The 18,619-nt window shown below is 36.6% G+C and overlaps 1 protein-coding gene across 1 annotated transcript in view; it reads left to right on the forward strand.

Moving 5' to 3' along the window:
* Positions 1-18,100, forward strand: part of EIF3H (eukaryotic translation initiation factor 3 subunit H) — a 95,881-nt gene extending 77,781 nt beyond the window's left edge. The window contains exons 3-8 of the mRNA XM_046642647.1: positions 3,524-3,691; positions 5,219-5,318; positions 6,538-6,687; positions 13,895-14,015; positions 16,078-16,210; positions 17,866-18,100. Coding sequence (XP_046498603.1) covers positions 3,524-3,691; positions 5,219-5,318; positions 6,538-6,687; positions 13,895-14,015; positions 16,078-16,210; positions 17,866-17,963 — 770 coding nt within the window. The 3' untranslated portion in view covers positions 17,964-18,100. The remainder of the gene's footprint in view (positions 1-3,523; positions 3,692-5,218; positions 5,319-6,537; positions 6,688-13,894; positions 14,016-16,077; positions 16,211-17,865) is intronic.
* Positions 18,101-18,619: the final 519 nt, after the last annotated feature.

Here is an 18,619-nt window from a genome sequence, read left to right on the forward strand (position 1 = left end):
TCTTACTTCATTGATCTGCATTAACTCAGCAATATGGAGTAATGGAGCTTTCTGTCAAGGAGTCTGATTCTTTTCTTTTCCATCTTCTTTTTCCCTGTGTTTCTTTTGCCTTGATTCTCTTTGTTCTGAGGTATGAGGCACTCTCTAGATAAGACCTTATCTCTATCTGGCCACATCTTTTACACCCTCCTATTAAAACTCCAGCCCAGGAAACTGAGGCCTGGCTGGGCATAAGAAGGCAAATAGAACTACCTCCCGCTCACCCAGACCTGTAGCTGGGACAAGGCATCTTCACAGCCACTTCCAGATAGCATGAACCTCCTCCCTTGTTACCTTAGTGTTGTAACTAAATTGGATCTCTTGTATGTGCCTTACCTTCCCACCCCGAAATACTCCCCTCCATCCCCAGTAGAACTCCTGAAAGGGACTAGCATAGCCATAAAAGCAGTGGCATTCACCTGGGAGATTAAAATCCTTATTTCCTGTGTAAAATTTACTGGCATGTCACCATTTCGTGATTCTTTTTGTTGTCTCTTCCATTGGCCAAAGAGATAAATAGGTGTCAGCTGGTGTGGCGGCCCGGATCAGTTGATGAATGATGGCTGGGAACGTGGTTTGAGCAGTTTAGTGGGCCAGTCTGCTATGCATTTCTTATCTCTACTTAGGCTTACCTGGACGCTTTTGCAGGGTTTGGTTTTGTGCTTTTTGAAAGCTTGGGTTGGAAGAAGAGGAAAAACCGTGTGGGTGAAGGGAGATGAGGGTCATGTGTCTGTGTCGCCATTAGAAGGAGGACAGACACCTAAAAGTCTGCAGAGAGAAAGCAACTCACCTGTCTGTTTGTGAGTTGTCTCTTGTTCCTTGGTTTGTATATAATAGAAAAAAAAATCGCTTTTTTTTTAAATTTTATTGAACCAAAGTGACTCCTTTGAGTCATGCATTTATTGGAGCCTCGTATGACTAGTCTGGGCGAGGACCGGGCCTCAGTGCACCCCACCTCCACTTTGGGCCTCTACTACCCCCATCCCCATCTTTTCAAGGATCACTTGCAGTCCTTTTAGATCCTCTCTTTCTTTGTGTGATGCCTCTAAGAGGACATTCATTTTTTGTTTTTTAAGGTTGTGTTTTTTTAAAGTTGGGGTAGTAAGTCCACACCAAGATAGAGAATGTCTGGAAATTTCACATAGAATAGGCCCAGCACATTTTTTTATGTGTAATAGTGAAATTCCAGTGCATTGTAGATTTTCAAAAGCAATTTTATCAACTCACCTGTCATTGCTCTTAACCCTTAAATTTTTATATTTGTCTATCATATTTAGGTCAAATGAAAACTCTTATGACCCTAACAGTAAGTTTTTATTAAAGCCTTGCAAAATCTTGTGTGTCCTGATTTTCTAAGCTCTAGAAGAGGAAAATGGAAGTGCTCCCCCCCCCACACACCCGAATAATATAGAAGCTCGTCTCTCCACTTCTCATTCCCCAGAAATAAATACATTGGAGCAGTGGTAACTCCACAGGGCAACAGGCCTTATATCCCTTAGTCTCTTCCTTAGCTGAGAGAAACACTTCGTTTTCATTCTTATCCTTACCCAAGGGCCTGTAAGGTATACCGGTAAGATTCTGGATGAAGAAGGAATTTGGAGGTTTGCTACTGATCATAGAGTTTTTTGCCTTATGCATCCTGAAAATACTATTATAAAATCTATTGTATTCAGGTTATTTGAGAGGAAACTTAGTAAGATTACAGAATACTTTTCAGAGAATTGCATTTTTTATTTTATTATAATGCATGCTGGAGGCCCTTCTTTAGTTTATAGAAAAATCATTTCTTACAATGAGCATATCCAGTGAACAATGTGAAGTCATAGCATTTTGACGGGGGATGAGCTCTCAGATCTTTTTGGAGATGGGACCACTAAGCATCAGAGAAGGATCTTTAACTCCATGGCAAGATCCCCCACGAGAGAAATCTCAGAGCAGGCATGAGAATCCAGATGTCAAGTTTTTTCTTCTTTCCTACTATTGCAAGTTGGTAGAATCTCACCTCTGCTTATATAATAGCTAAATTATACATTAACAGATGTTTTGGAAGTACTGATTTTTAAAAAATAATCCTATGAAATCACATTTGTACTGTCAGTTGCTTGGTACTCTCTCCCCATCCCCTCTTCCCTGTCCCTTGAAAATAAATAATAAATTTAATCTGGCTTCTAGTTCACTTGTGATATTGGGACTTTTCATTTGTAAGTTAAATTTGATTAAATTTTGTTAGCGAAATAAGTGATTTTAGTTGAACTTTAAAAGAGTTACAGAATTTTAAAGTGGAAGGAGACCATAGCAATATGTTTATCATATTAATTTTATACTGTTTCTTCTTGAGGGCCATCATATGCATATAAAAAGAAAAACTCAAAAAACCCACGTAATTCTTGAGTAGTTGGTGAGTTGGCTGCTGTCTTTTATCATGAGAAATATAACCTTCCTTGGAATAAGCAGATTTATAATTTCTTTGCCTAGTTACAAGTATTGAAAATAAGACCACGTTCATCTGAGGCAGGTTCTTTTATACTTTATGATCCTGAATCCTATTTGCTCTGTAAAACCATACCGTTGCAACAAGGAAATGACAGATATATAACTTAACTTTTGCTAACACCTGATTGAGTTTTTTAGGTATTTGTTACTCATTATTGGACTATATTCCTTTTTTAAATGTTTTATTTATTATATTGTCAGTTTGTACCTATTTTTCTATTAATACTGCTTTAAGTTAATAATATACTTTAGTCATTAATTTGACAAAATTACAAGTCATCCAGACTTTTCATTCTATACAGTGTGATTACAATATAACTCCATTCTAATGAAGAAGTAGTATCTATTACTTAACACAAAGGAACACACAGACAAGAAAAAAAGATTTCTTTTTTAAATTTAGCATATGCAGCAGGGGGCACCAGATGAAGGCAAAAATGAATTCTTATATTTTAAATCAGCTGCAGCTTGTATCCTGTTCATATTTAAATAATGTGGTAGTTAATTGTTTTCCCATTAGTTTTCTTGATGGTTTTAACTTCTCAGTTCTAAAAGCTGTGTTAAAGAAGACATTGATAACTATTCTCACTCGTTAATTCGAATGAAACTTCTTAGAACCAACCTGTTTATTAATTACACACATTTTTTCCTTAAACATTTACTATTTTTAGAGTCTTAAAAAGGGGAGTGGAAACTACATTTAATAAATAATTCCTTGTTTAGAACAGGGCATTGTTATTGTGTTTTTAATACCTTTTCTACAAAATGTTTTTTCATTAATGAAAAAAGGAAAGCCCCAGTGATTCGAAGTGATTTGAAAACTTAATTTTATTTTCTTCATATGTGAGCTGAATGACTTTAAAATCTGGAAACCTGTTCCCTTTAGCTAATAAATAGTTGTGTTGAAATTTGTTTCCAGAAAGGCTTGTTTTTACTATTGGTGACATCATTAAATAATTTTTCTTTTATCTTCCTCCTCGCCATCATCCAGTCCAGTATCAGATGGAAATGATGCGGAGCCTTCGCCATGTAAACATCGATCATCTCCACGTGGGCTGGTACCAGTCCACGTACTATGGCTCGTTCGTCACCCGGGCGCTTCTGGACTCTCAGTTCAGTTACCAGCATGCCATTGAAGAATCTGTCGTTCTCATTTACGGTTAGTAGGAGTTTCCTTTATTATTCTTTTCTTCCCTTAATATTATTACTACTATTTTTGCTTTCTGTCTTTTTGCCTCTAAGAGCAGCCTGGCAGGCCTTTTCAAGTAAATACCAGCCCTGTTTCTGCAGCAGCCTCAGCAGCAGCTAAGTCTAGACAGGGTTTCCTTCTTTCTGTTTATTTTTCTTGCTATCAGAGCCCTGATGTGTACGTTTTGGAATGCTGGAGTAGCTGCTTCATTTTTATTCCTCCATCTCCCCTCCCTCATTTGAAGGGGCTGGTGGAACTGGACCAGATGTCTAACAAACCTCGATTGCTAAAGTGTCTGGCTCTGTACGTGACTGACCAATCATAACACAGCGTGCCAAGTTTTTTTTATACCTCTGACAGCAGCGTACAAAACCTGGACTGTTTCTTAGCACAAAGATTTTTTTCTTTTCGGCCTATTTAATGGTGTTTCCTCAAGCTCTCCAGACCAGATGTTCTGTGCTGTATCAGAACTGTAGGCAATTTAACAGCTTTATAGCCTTCCCCCTCCCCAAACACTCACAGTTTGCCATATCTGGCAGACTTGCATATAGTTTCCAGCTGAGAAGTAAATGTAACGTCCTGAGTATCTGTCAGAAAAAATACTAATGAATACGATCAATCTTATGAGCTGCCCCAAAATTGTTTCAGTATGTTAACAATTGGATTACAGTAAAGAACAAGTTGTTAAAGTGTACTTATATTGGCTGGAAACATTGCATCATCAGACCTTGATGAATTTTCCACTTGTTTCAATCTATTTTGGTTTTCATTTTATCACCTATTGCTAAAAGTTTCACTGTGTTAAGTTTCAGACAACATGAATGTTAACACAGGTTTTAGGCGAATATTGGCATGCTGGAGCCGTTATCATGCAGCAAGTGCTAAGCTCCCTTACTCGTGGAGTGTTTAAGCAGTTAGTTTTGACAAAATTAGTTTCTCTAAAACTGAAAAGACACTTTTGTGATAGCACTTTGACTTCAGCGGTTTTGTTTTTAAAATGTGTTTTAACTAAGAAATTTGAACAGTGATTATTAGGATGGGTAAATTTTGTTTGCAGGGCTATTCATTTAAATTAGTTGACTGAAGAACTACATGCATGCATGCAGTGAATTTTCATATTTAAACTTCATCAATATTTTCCTTCTAAGTATACAAGATGTATATAGCGTATATAGCACATATGATATATTTAATTTTCATCAGGATTACTGGTTCTAGCTGAGGAATAGTTTTGAAAATAACTGTATTTTGAATCTTCTGTTTTTCCTTTAGGAAGTTATTCTGCCTATTATAAATAGGATGATAGGTTCCTACATTGTCACTTACTGTTTGCTGTACTGGTTTGAATCTGTTTCAAATCGTGTTCTGATTATTTATTTTGATTTTCATTTTGTAAAAGTTGTATGATAAATAGCAGAATGCACCTAGAACCAATGTCATTTGAGCACTAGTAATGGCAAAAGTCTTAGTAATTTTTTTCTCTTTTCCTTATTTGAGATCCCATAAAAACTGCCCAAGGATCTCTATCGCTGAAGGCATACAGACTGACTCCTAAACTGATGGAAGTTTGTAAAGAGAAGGATTTTTCTCCTGAAGCGTAAGTGTTTGGGGGCCAATGAGGCATATAGTAAAGGATAGGTATTTTCTTTTAAGATTTTAGTTTGCCACATTATTGAATCTTCGGTGGTGGTGTGGTAATGCTTTTGCCATGTGGCCGGTAGAAGTTTGTGCATGGCTGAGTGCCACTTGATTTCTCCCTTTTCTTGTTTAAATGATTCTTTATGGAACGTCTCATCTGTTGTTCTCACCAACGGTGAATTCAGTTAGAGTGGGACTTAATTAGCTACTGGACTTGAAGAAATAAATGATTAAATAAAGGGAGATGGAACAAGTGATCAGCGCTGTCAGATTGTAAGTTCCATGTCAGAACGGTTGAGAGCTGTATGTGTTATTTTCTGAGCTCCTGTTTCATGGATGGGGGTGGGAAAGCTGTAAACGTTTTAAGTATTCAGTAAGGAGTGTGGCTTACTGGAAATTTTATGAGTGATAAGTATGCATAGAAGTAATTGATAAAGTTGTTTTGTGATCCTACATAATGGCATTGGAATATTTACATTAAAATTTTTTTTAAAAAATTCAGTATTCTTTCATTTTCTGTTAATTATAGGAATTTTTATTTTGTATTAAATTAAAGTTAGTGGCTTTGACTTCATATAGGACAGAGTTCATTGCTAGTTTCCCCTTTGGCTCCTAAAGAAGCTAAGGTGCAAAGAATTTTGCAAGAAAAGCTAACTTATAAACAATTCCTGGATATGGTAGTTGTAACTAAGCTATGAGAAGCTGCATTCTTGCTGTGTTCTGAACCACTGTACGGGGAGTGTCCTGTGAGCGTTCTGTTAGGTGTCAGTCTCTTTAGTTCAGTAGGCTTTTAAAATGAACTTTCCAAAAACTAGAATATTTCTCTTTTCTAGCTATATTTTATGTGTTTTGGATATAGATTATATAGCATAACTACCCATGACATTTACATTTTAGTATCAATGAAGTTTTGAAGATAACTGATTACAGAGAAAGAAGTTTCTTTTACCAAGAATCTTAACTTTCTGGGTTATAGATCAAACTCAAGTCATTTTCAAAGTTATTCACATCACTTGATTTAATGCTTGACTCTGCAAAACTCTAGTTTCTCTCCCTTTTGTAAAGAATGCTAACAAAACAAACAAAGATGTTGGGGAGGGCCTGGAATTAGGGAAAATGTATGAAATAGTCACTTACTTCTGACCACCAGACTAAAGTATTTTTAACATGCTTCACAGATTGAAAAAGGGAAATATCACCTTTGAGCACATGTTTGAAGAAGTGCCGATTGTAATTAAAAACTCACATCTGATCAACGTCCTAATGTGGGAGCTTGAGAAGAAGTCGGCTGTAGCAGATAAACATGAATTGCTCAGTCTTGCTAGCAGGTAAGAGGCCTTGCCTAACGAAAAGTCCCTTTTTTATCACCTTCTGCAAAAGATTCTTTTACTTAGGCTTTAACCTGTGAAGGAAGAAAAAAATTATTTAAGCTGTTTTGAGGTTACTAAGACATATGTAACAACATGTAGTGCTTGTCCGGCCTGCTAAGATCCCAGGAAAAACGCCAAACTGATAAAGTGAAACAGTGTTTGAATACTAATAGCTCCTATTATAAGAACCCTCTGCTGCCTTTGCTGTATCATTTTTGCTTTGATACGGTAAATGCTAATGGGAGAGGGTTTTTTTATTTGGCTCAGCTTTATTTATTGTACACTGTCCTTAGAGGCTTATGATATTATGGCTGGATATTTAATAATGCTTTGGAGAAAAACAAATACGCTTTTTTGTTTTACTGGTGGTACTTGCCCTTGTTCAGATGCAGACTCTATTAGTAGTAACCTTCCAGTTTGAATTTTCAATTAAAATTAGAATTTTCTGAACCTGACACTGGCTTTTGCTATCTTAGACAGTAGTGAGATAATTTCCTCCACTGTGACTGCTTTAGTTATCTGGTTGCTAAGATATTATTTATTGTATTGGTAAAATGCCGACTGAGGTGTCCCAAAACAGATAGATTGTTTCCTTTATGGAATTAATATTTCTTTCTCCGCATTTATTGCTCTTAACAGAAATATGAACAGAGTCATGTATATAGCTTCTCTCATATGCCCACTAAGCGAGTGATTGTTTTGTGGTGGGAGAAGGCTAACAGCAGACTGTGGAATGAAATGAAATGGACAGAGGCAGTAACCATTCAGTATGCATTTGTTGAATGGCTGAAAGAAACAAGGTGCATTTTCTTAAGCAACCAGTTTGGGACAGAAGCTCAATTATTATCAAATTTCTCAAATTTCTAGTTATCTGAGATAAAGCTTGTATGAAAGAACGTACAGACTTAGTTCTTCTTCAGTATAAGACAAGTGGGATAAACGCAGAAGGACCGGAGAGCCCCATGTTCTTCTCCATGCCTCGAGATGGGTAGAATTGTGGTTCAGATGCCACCTTCCATTGCGTGAATCCATCACGGGCCACCAGAAAGTCTTTACAGGGGAAGGAGATGGAAATTGGATGGTAAACGGAGTGCTAAATGATATAGCCAGGTTGCAAGGCTAATTTGGCACTAAAGAGTGTACTGTTTAACTAGAAACATATATTCATAATGGTCTTTTAATTTGTCTCTTTTAGAAGGTCGTATTTTTCTTTATGGCTTTTACAAACACACTTGGCACACCTGTATTTAAAGCATTGCGCTAAGAACCTTTTTCAGCATGCAAGGTTAAAATTTGATGTATTAAGTATGTAGTTATATAATAATTTTAAATTTACTATGTGAAAGTTTTTGCTTATATAATTTATGTCTTCACCTTTTCCCAAGCTTCATTTATTGAGCATACAAAACAAATATAGCCCTTCTGTGCTTTCACATTACCAATGAGCTGGTCTGTAATGCCTGTTTGTCCAAAGCAGCATTTATAATAGCCAAGAAAATGTTCCCAGTTCTCCATAGCAACTAAGATCTAGACAAATATTTTATTATAGTTTTTATCTTCTGCATTTTATGTGAAATGGAAGAGAGGCCCTTTGCTTTCCATGTGAAGTTATTTAAAGGGCAAATTGGTGTTTCAGTTGGGAGGAAAAAATGAAGCAACCTTGAAGCAGTGCTTATACTACTGGACTATACCATTGACTCAAATTGATAATACTATTTTAAAAGACTGAAATATAACCTTTGTACATATCAAATTTTAATTTCTAAATTAATAGTGTGATGCTGCTAATCAGGCCAGTTGCCATAAAAATTTTTCTCAAAATTATATCAAAAATCATTGTTAAGCAGCTCCTTAAACATTTTGCTTCGTCTTGCTTTTCACAACCCGTATGTGGGTACCAGTTCTTTGATTTGCCAGATAAATTTATTCTGTGCTGTGAATAAACTATACTACATTCCCTTTCATTTAAAAAAATTCTAATTTTTAATTTTATTAGATGGTAGTTCTGTTAATGGTTACTTCGTAACAGCCTTTATTCATTTTTGAAAATGTATTATACAAGCCTTCAGCTTTTCACATGTGAAAAAAGAATTCTGTTTTTATTTCCTCTTTAAAAAAGTAAACTAAGTGTGGGCATCCTACATACATTAAGGATAATAAGAGCACATTGGTATTGTAGCCAGACCAGCTTATCACTGCGCGTCTTGATTCACATCTAAGTTATCTGTTTTCAGTTCTTTGTTTCCTTGGCAGTAAAAGAAAAGGCTATATTATTGAAACTCCTAACAATATCTCCCTGTTTCAGTATTCCAGTTGAACTGGTACTGAAAAGATCCTCTTAAATTTGCTGTTGGTAATGGGCCTGATTTCCTGTGAATGTTATCTGTGAAACAGTTGTGTATGATTGTTAATTCCTTTTGACCTTCAAGGCCTATACTGTCCAGAGTTTTGAGTATTTCTTATTGGATATATTTCTGAAGAGCATTATAATACTGTAAATGTTATGAAATGTTTGAAGTCTGTATATCTATGCTTGTCTTCTTTCACTATAATCACATATACCTATAACACATAATATTAGTACTTTATGTTAAAGACGTTTTTTGGTGGAGAGGGAGGGTCTATTCTAGTAGTACCTTCCTCATTGCTAAAGTCAGGGTAATCAGTCTCCAAGATTTAAGGTCAGGGAACGAATAATAGAATAGATCTTTCTCTGCATATGGCGGGACCTGTCCTTTATGGATTTCTCTAGTGTCACTCCCTGCCCCGGCCCCCTCCCCGCCAATTGCCCAGTCATAAGATTGCTGGTGATCTTCCCCTTCTCTGAATTCCTTTGCACTTAAAGACATCAATGATTTATTTAACAGCTAATCATGTGGTTAATTCTGGCATTTCTTGTAGCTCTTTGGACCTCAATTCTTCCATTGGTGGAAATGGAAGGATCGGTGTCTCCCCTTAGGGCAGTCCCGTCTCTACCCCTCTTGCTTTCTCAGGATCTCACTGTTTGTCTCTGCACTCCTTCCTCAGATAGCTTCAGTGCCTCTCTATTCTGGTCCTTTCCTGTTATGTTTATTGACTTGTTTTTCCCATATTTAAAAAAAATTTGAAAATGTTCAACTCTTGAGAAAAATTCAAAGAATAGTAACACAATGAATACCCATAAGCCTTTTAGTTGGATTCACCAGTTGTGTCTTGCCATATTTGCACATGCTCTCTTGCTATTTATGTACATAAGGGTGTACCTTTTTTTTTCTGAACCATTTAAAGCAAATTGCAGATACGACTCTTAACCCCTAAATACTTGAGCATTCATCTCCTAAGAATAAGGGCGTTTAAACTTAAGTCTCCATCATCTTAAAAAAACCAACAAAGTTACAAAAAGAACACCGTTTGATCTCATGCCGTTATTATCCATCTCCTTTCAGCTTTTACTTCGTTTTCTCCTTTTTTATAGTCAAACTTATTAATAGATGTTACCGTTTGTATTTCTTCATTCCCCACTTGTCCTCAACACTTAGCAGTGTTCTACCTATTCTCTGTGGTTAGAGGTCTCACTAAAGTCAGAGAAGACTGGATATTGTAGACTCTTAAACATTTAATATTTGATAACCCCTTCTTCTGAAATTCTTTCTCTGGAGTCTATGAAACGACATCTCTTCTGGGTTACTTCTCATTCTACACAGCACGCTCTCCTCTGCTCCCCCCTCAACATCAGTGTTGCTCAGGGTCCGTCTTCCTCTGTGTACATTCCCGGGATGATTTCATTTTACGTCTCTCTTTTGCTACCTTAGGTCCAGGGCCTCGTTATTTCTATTCCTGATTACTTTTGCAGTCTCCTAACTTCCTACTTTTAACCTTTTCCTCTTTCCTTATAGTGATCTTGCTAAATGCAAATTGTATGATCATATTACTCCTTTACTTAAAATTTTTGGCTGGTTCCCCATTGTCCTTAGAATAGAATCCAAACTTACAATCCTAGCTTCCGAGAGTCTTTGCACAGTGACTGTCGTCTGTCTCTTTAGTTTCATTGCTCTTTTTTCCCAGTCTTGCCCCTCTCCTGTGCTCTTGGTGTACTGAATTACTTGCACTTCTTCAAATGTGTCAGGCTTTTCATGCCAGAGTCTCTGAACATGCTTCCTGTGCCCAGAATATGTGGTGTCCCTTCCCACCTTCCATGTCTTCAACTTCTCTTCAAAAACTCAAAATTCAGCTGTCAGATAATCTGGAAAGTCTCATCTGATCCTACCAAACTATCTTTTATGCTGTAGGTCTGTTAGAGCAGTTACCACCACTGGGTTGTATTTATCTATTTGCATTCCTCTCCTTGCATTAGAATGAGTTAAGTGCAGCAATGTCTTATATAGTTTAATCCTTAGTCTCTTAACAGAGTGACTGGCAAAGTAAGTACGTACTCAGTAATGTGTGTTGAAAGGATGCATGTGAGACTACACAGTATTGTTAAATTTTAATCCTGAAGTTATTTGGAAAGCAGTGTGACTATATTTGGACATTTAATTAGCTACTGGAAAAAATCATTTTAGTTTTCACCTTGCATCGTTGGCCCAAACACGTAAATTATGGGTGAATTAAACTATTAAGAAACTAGAGGAATACAGAAACAAATACTTAGTCTGGTTTCCAAAGAAGAAGAAATATTTTAAAGTGAGTGATTCACAGAATTACAATGAAATAAGATAAATATGAAATAAAATTTAAGCTGGAAAAAACACTTGATTCCTGGACAGGTTGAGTCATTAGGCCAAGTCACTTGGTCAAGGTTATGTGGGTAGTGCCAGACCTAGGATTAAAAGATAAATTTATTTACACACACACACTCACATAAGCAGACACACTTAGTTTCATGCTCTTTCCACTATTTGAGAAAGAGCCAAAACTATCTAATTTTCTTCAGCTTATAGATGGAATCCATAAAGAATCCTTATTTTAACTGAATTTAGTTTCATTCATTCCCAATCTGTTTCTTCCTCAGCCTTCCACTCCTCTCTGTAAATACTGTGACCTACCAGTCAGCTACTTAAGCCAGGAAACTGGGAGTCACCCTTGGTTCCTCTTGCAGTTCTGCTCTCTTCTCTCTATGCTCCCTGCCACCGTCTAGTACAAGCCACCACTATTTCTCTGGAATACCACAATAGATTTTGTGTGTATGTGTTTGTAGTCTAAGTAGAGATAAAATTCTTATAATGTAAAATCCACCATTTTAAAGAGTACAATTCATTAGTTTTTAGTATATTCACAATGTTGTGCAACCATTACCACTAATTCTGGAACATTTTCATCACTGCAAACAGAAGCTCCATACCCATTAAGCAGTCATTCCTCCTTCCGCCATCCCCTGGCAGCCACTCATTGCTTTCTGTCTCTATGGATTTGCCTATTCTGGACATTGTATATAAATGCAACCATACAGTTAAGTGGCCTTTTGTATCTAGCTTATTTTACTTAGTATAATGTTTTTAGGTTTCATTCATGTGTTAGTCCTTTATTCTTTTTTATGACTCAATAGTATTCCATTGTATAGATATACCAAAATTTATTTATCTGTTCATCCTTGGATAAACATTTGTGTTTTTTCCACTTTTTGGCTATTATAAGTAATGCAACTATTAACATATGTGTGGAAGTTTTTGTGTGAGCATATGTTTTTAGTTGTCTTGAGTATATACCTAAGAGTGGCATTGCTGGGTCATATGGTAACTTGGTGTTTAACTTTTGAGGAACCACCAAACTGTTTTCCACAGCAGCTGCACCATTTTACTTTGCAAACTACTGCAATGTGTGAGTGTTCCAATTTCTCCGTATCCTCACCAGCATTCCGCAGTTGACTCTTAACTGATCTCCAGGCTATTCTCTGCATTGCAGCCAGACTGGTCGTTTTAAAATTTAAGGCAAAACATGTCACAAACATAGACAACTCCAGGATACCATTCACATTGGAGTTGAGGGGTCTCAGTCATTCTGTGTTATTGGGGTGTTGTGTGGTGCAGCTGATGGCTTCCCATATATGCTTGTCTGGCCTCCCTAACCTATCACTGTGCTCCAGCCTGCTGGGTGTTTTCTTTTTATCTGCCTAGTTCTTGCCTATCTCAGGCCTCTAGCACTTGAGCTTTCTTCTGCCTAGAATACTTTTTGCATGACTGATACTTTCTGCTCTTTTGCTTTCAGGCTGTCATCTCCTTAAAGAGAGAATTCCCGCCATACTATCTAAAATGTCCGTCTACCACCTTCTTCCCCGCTCTCCACCCCCAGTCAGTTGTAAGCTCAATAAGATGGAGATCACGAATGTCTCATTCACTGTTGTTTCCCTGTTTGCTAACACTTAGGCTGAAACATAATAGGTGTTTAGTAAATATCTCTTTGAAATGAATGAATGAGTACTGTTTGTCAGCTAGTTATTTTTAGAATGCATATGTGTAGTAGCAGGCTTTACCAATATAGGAGATAGTTGCAGGCAGAAAGCAATGGGTATGGTGGTCATTGTACTAACCATTAGCATGACTTTATAAGAAGATTTTAGTAAATGAGCTTCAATAAATATTTCTGGAGAAGTAAAGAAGTATGAAAGACCAAAACACAGATTCTAGGAAGGGCAAGAGGAAAGGAGCCCTCTTTCTTTCTTCATCTGGCTTTGCAGAATAAATGCTGTGGTTGCTCTTTCAGAACCTGCTAGATAGAGAAATCATAGATCAGAGAAATCTAGTGCCAGAAGTCTTAGTCTGTTTGCATGAATCTTCTGTTCCTATGACTACTGATTTAAATGCTTTGGAGTATAGTTTGGGTGCGGGGAGGGTGCTCAGGAAAATGATTTCGGAACTCTGAGCTTAGGTTAAACTTGGTTGTTCAGAAAACGTACATTATAGATATCCCACGAGGTATGTTCAGCATGTCGTATCCTGACATATGTATGCTCTGACAGTAAGCACCTGAGCTATTTCAGATAGCCTTGTGTTATAGTTGTGCGCTCGGTATGGAAAGTTTGATAACAAGCTGACTTGGATTCTTTCCCTTACCCTTGCTCTTATGTGTATGTGCACTCTCATTCTTTTAGCAAATGGCAGATCAATTTAATATCTCAGAACTGTTTAGAGCAGTGGTAGAACCATAACATTAAAATATGACTTACCAGCATATTTACTTTACATTTCAGCAATCATTTGGGGAAGAATCTACAGTTGCTGATGGACAGAGTGGATGAAATGAGCCAAGACATAGTTAAATATAACACATACATGAGGAATACAAGTAAACAGCAGCAGCAGAAACATCAGGTTGGTATTATGGAAAAATTCAACAAACAGAATTCATTTCTAAGTATGGTGTTTCGAGAGTCATCTTCAAAGTGATGTAAATCATCTTTGATAAGGTATTGACTGTTAGCTAGTAACTATATATCATATTTAAAAAGATTATTCTTTATATAGTTTGTTCCTAATATATTATTTACAAGTTGTACTTAAAAATACCTGCCTTAAAGAGAGTTTTTATATTAAGCTCAGATTGTAATGCCAAGGTTATGGAAATAAGAGATCCATTTATTGAGAAAATCAGAAGCAAAGAGATTCTAGAGTGTCACAGCTCATTTCTTTACTAACTATAATTGGTTTGGTAGTGGCTCATTGCAGCATAGTTAGCAATCTTCAGTTCATTTAAAAAACTGAGCAATTGTGATTAAGAGCAAGCAATTTTGATAGTAAATAATAGACCAACTACTGTGAAATAGATAGTATAATACAGATAAAAACTCTAGAATTACCTGAATATTCTCATATGCACATATATACTGCTATGTCCATTTAACCTGTTCTTTATTAGTGTTACCTAAAGGCCACATGATTTTCACAGTTTCTGGAGTGCTGTTTTTGGACTATATTGCTCTGAACTGTTCTTAACATTTGATTCATAGATAAATTGATTCCAGAATGTTTATCTGTGAAAGTGTTTGTATATAACTAGTCTGTGTTCATTAAAATTTTCTTTAAACTAGGTATTGTAACTATAGAATTCTAAGCACAACTAAGTGGTTCTGAGAATAGTGTATTTAAAAAAGTTTTTTAGCATCAGCGTTCATATATTTAGTGAAATTTAAAATACTTTGATTCTACCATGATTAGAATTTTAGAAACACATATAAATCTATAAAGTATCTTTTTTAGCTGAAAAGGTGCTGGTGAAGATGGGGATGGTGAAAATCTCTGACAAACTTTTAGGAAAAACACCCCAACAAACCCAGCTTGATTCTGTTCTCCTGCTTCTTCCTTTAGGTGAAGGACTCAACCTCAGGTATCAAATTGAAAATATCACACCTATGAGATGATTGATTCTGGAAAACAGTCTTTTAGATATTTTTTCAGAATTTTAATGTCTTAAAATTGTGTATTTGATGTGTATTCTTACCAGTGCCATTCATATCCCTTTTTAGATTTGTCTCACTTCTACTCTCATACCCCATACTAAGTATAGGAATCTTTGCAAAGCAAGTTACTCCCCTACTTTAGGAAGAACTATCATTGCTCTTGGTTTTTATAAGAATCCAAGCACTAGAATTTTTACTCTCCCACTTTGGTTTCTCACGACCTGACCTTTTAAGGCTGTGGGTGAGGTGATTTCCTCCACTATTGTAAGCAATCCACAAATATTAGCTCTTTACCATAATTTGATCTGTAAGTTTGTAGTTGACCTATACCTTTATATGTATCCCCATCTTCTCTTCAGAAAGTCATAGGAATCCAAAGTTTGAAGGTTTTTGAAGCATTATCTGAAGTTAATATTCATTCTTAGCTATAGAGCTAAAGCATAGATCTGTTGTCAAGAACAGTAATAGTATTTACTATTATAATAGTGATGATGATGATATATATGTGTATATATATATCAGTATTATTGTTCTTTTGGTTAATAGGGATAAAGTTGAAAGAATTCCCCAGTGTGTTAGTTCATTACTTAGTTATTAAGGTTAAGATGGATTGTATGTCTAATGCTGTCATGTACCTCATTGTCATAAATGGTAAAGTTACTTCCTTTCACTCACCGACCATGAACAACTTTACCTTTTAAGCTTCTTATTTCTCATGTAATCAGTTTTGTTTTTCTGAATCATTTGTTATAGACTCTTAGAGCTCAAAGTGACGCTAGAGTTTACAACAAAGGAATTTTCTTCTGTTGTTGCCATATTTAACTTCTTAGAAGCAAGAGTTACCAAGGGTTATCATTTATAAAACTAAGATTGGAATTCAGAGCAGTTAGGTTTTTGCTGGTTGCATAAGTGAGGAATGTCCTTTTTTCTCCTCAGGTAGAGAAAAATAACCAAATCATTTTCCCTCTGAATTTTAGTATCAGCAGCGTCGCCAGCAGGAGAACATGCAGCGCCAGAGTCGAGGAGAACCCCCACTCCCTGAAGAGGATCTGTCCAAACTCTTCAAGCCACCCCAGCCCCCTGCCAGGATGGATTCTCTGCTCATTGCAGGTATCCTTAGCCAGTGCAAAACATGGCTGGTTTTCTGTGTTCTTTAGGAAGAAGAAGACAATGAGAGATTTACAAAGAGAAAAATAGGTCATAAAAGCTAGTGTATTTAAAATGGTTAAACAGTGAATTTGAATCTAGCACCTGTAATTTCTGAAATTTAAGAATTTGTCAGTCTTTGTTATTTCTAAAGTCTTTTCAGTGCTTCATTCTGTTTATCTAAACATTTTTGAGATGGCATTATAAACTTTCTAAAATGGAAAGGTTTTATTTGAGTCATCTTTCATGGAAACCAAGAAAAAATGTTTACAGTCTCATAATGTGAAAGATCATTTAACTGAAACCCCTTACTTTTCATGTTCTAGCCTAGCACTGAGCCCAAATTTGTACGTGGGTGTTTGAATTGAGTTAAATTTTCTGACTTGAAGAAGTCCTTTCCTTACTTTGACTTAAATTATAACAACATAAATATAATTCTGGATGACTTTCCTTGGAGATACTTAACATTTAACACCACCTTCAAGTGGTAGAGATCTTGTACCCTATGCTAGGACTTGAATTTTGAATATGTAATTGTCGTGCTTTATTTAGCTATAATTATCCTATTTCCTTGTAAATGTTATTGTTAAATACTGTTTGAGTCAGTCAGCCAGTTGTCTGTGAGAGATTTATTAGAGTGAAAATCCTACTCAAAGAAAAGGTGATCTTTCACAATTTCTCAGTTCTCTTGGTATATTTTTAGTGTGAGGGAAAAATCCAAATTCCGTAAAAGTTTCTAGTATACATACATACAGATTAACTTTGGGGAACTGAAACAGTTTCCTTACTTCAGGTCCAATTCAAAAAATGTGTCGCCATTGCATCAGATTAGATCCTTAGTTTCAAGACTTAGAAGCAGTGATGGAGCTCTTTCTTCATGTGGACGCTCTGCTCCTGCTCTGTCTTGGCTTGGGGGAGCAGCCCTTAATATTCCCAGATCGTGGACTGAAAACAGCTTACTTGTTCACATCAGGGTCAGGAGAGTCGGGTTAGTTTGCAGTTCTGTGACTTGGTATCTCTTTTCTACCTGGCTAAGAAGAGGCTGTGCTGTTTTCTCGCTTGTCTCAGTGCAGTGTAGGTCTAATTTGCAGAGTCAGTACGTTTTGATTGACATACAATATGTACCTAACTGCTGATAACCTTTTAAAAAGCCGTAGTTTTTCTAAGGCTGGCCTCGTGGCATAGTGGTTAAGTTCGCACTCTTGGCTTCGGTGGCCCAGGGTTTGCAGGTTTGGATTCCAGGTGTGGACCTGCATACTGCTCATCAAGTCATACTGTGGCAGCATCCCATCTACAAAAAAATAGAGGAAGATTGGCACCAATGTTAACTCAGGGCCAATCTTCCTCACCCAAAAAAAACAAAAAACTACACACACCAAAAAAGTTGTAGTTTTTCTTTCTTCTCCATGTAACCAAGAGTGGAAGATGGCTTAAGAACTTACAGTCTTTTTTTATCTCCTATAGAAAAATAGAATTGATTCTCATACCCTCTTGATTTAAAACAAAAAAAATACTGGTGATTCTGTATTATGCTGATTTTCTTGTTTGACTAGTGTTTTAGGTCCTTTTATAATTTGTGGAACGTTTTGACTCTCTTTCTCACTTTTCCAATTGCACAGGCCAGATTAATACTTACTGCCAGAACATCAAGGAATTCACTGCCCAAAACTTAGGCAAACTCTTCATGGCCCAGGCTCTTCAAGAATACAACAACTGAGAAAAGGAAGTTTCCAGAAAAGGAGTTAACATGGACTCTTAAGATCACAAGGGGCGACTCTTGGAAGAAATACATTTGCGTATTGCAAAGTCTTTCTAGCCAATAATAAAATAAAAATAAAACAATCTTGACTGCTTGCTCAGTGGTTTTGGACATATTATGTCTAGCTTCTTGTTTTTGTTTTCCTTATACCTATTTATTTTCAAAAGAAAACAGCCTTGACCAGAAGCTTCACCAGGCTCAGACCTGTAGGGTCCATAACCTTTGCTATCTCTGAAGTGCCACATTTCAACCAGTCTAGTGCTGCTTGTCCCGGCTCCTGACCCAGACGTCCTGGCGCCTACTGTGAGTTCTAGTTCTTCATTGCTCTCACATGAGCCCCCTAGAGGCCCAGGCTTCATGCACTTGCCCAGGCACCGGTGGTCCCCAGGCCTGGAATCACTTGGTGTGCTTCCTGCAGATCCACCTTTTCATTTCTTCAGGTGATGGTTGACCATTCCCCATTCTCATAGGCCACTGGGCACAGGAATTTAAAAAAAAAAAATTTCATTTCACCAAAGGACTATATTTTGTATGAAAATGAAATTCCTTCTGTGTGTATTTTTTTATTTAGGACTTCATGTTGATCTTTTCCATACTATGAAATAAAATTTTGC

Source organism: Equus quagga, chromosome 16, assembly GCF_021613505.1.
Source record: "Equus quagga isolate Etosha38 chromosome 16, UCLA_HA_Equagga_1.0, whole genome shotgun sequence".
NCBI lineage: Eukaryota > Metazoa > Chordata > Mammalia > Perissodactyla > Equidae > Equus > Equus quagga.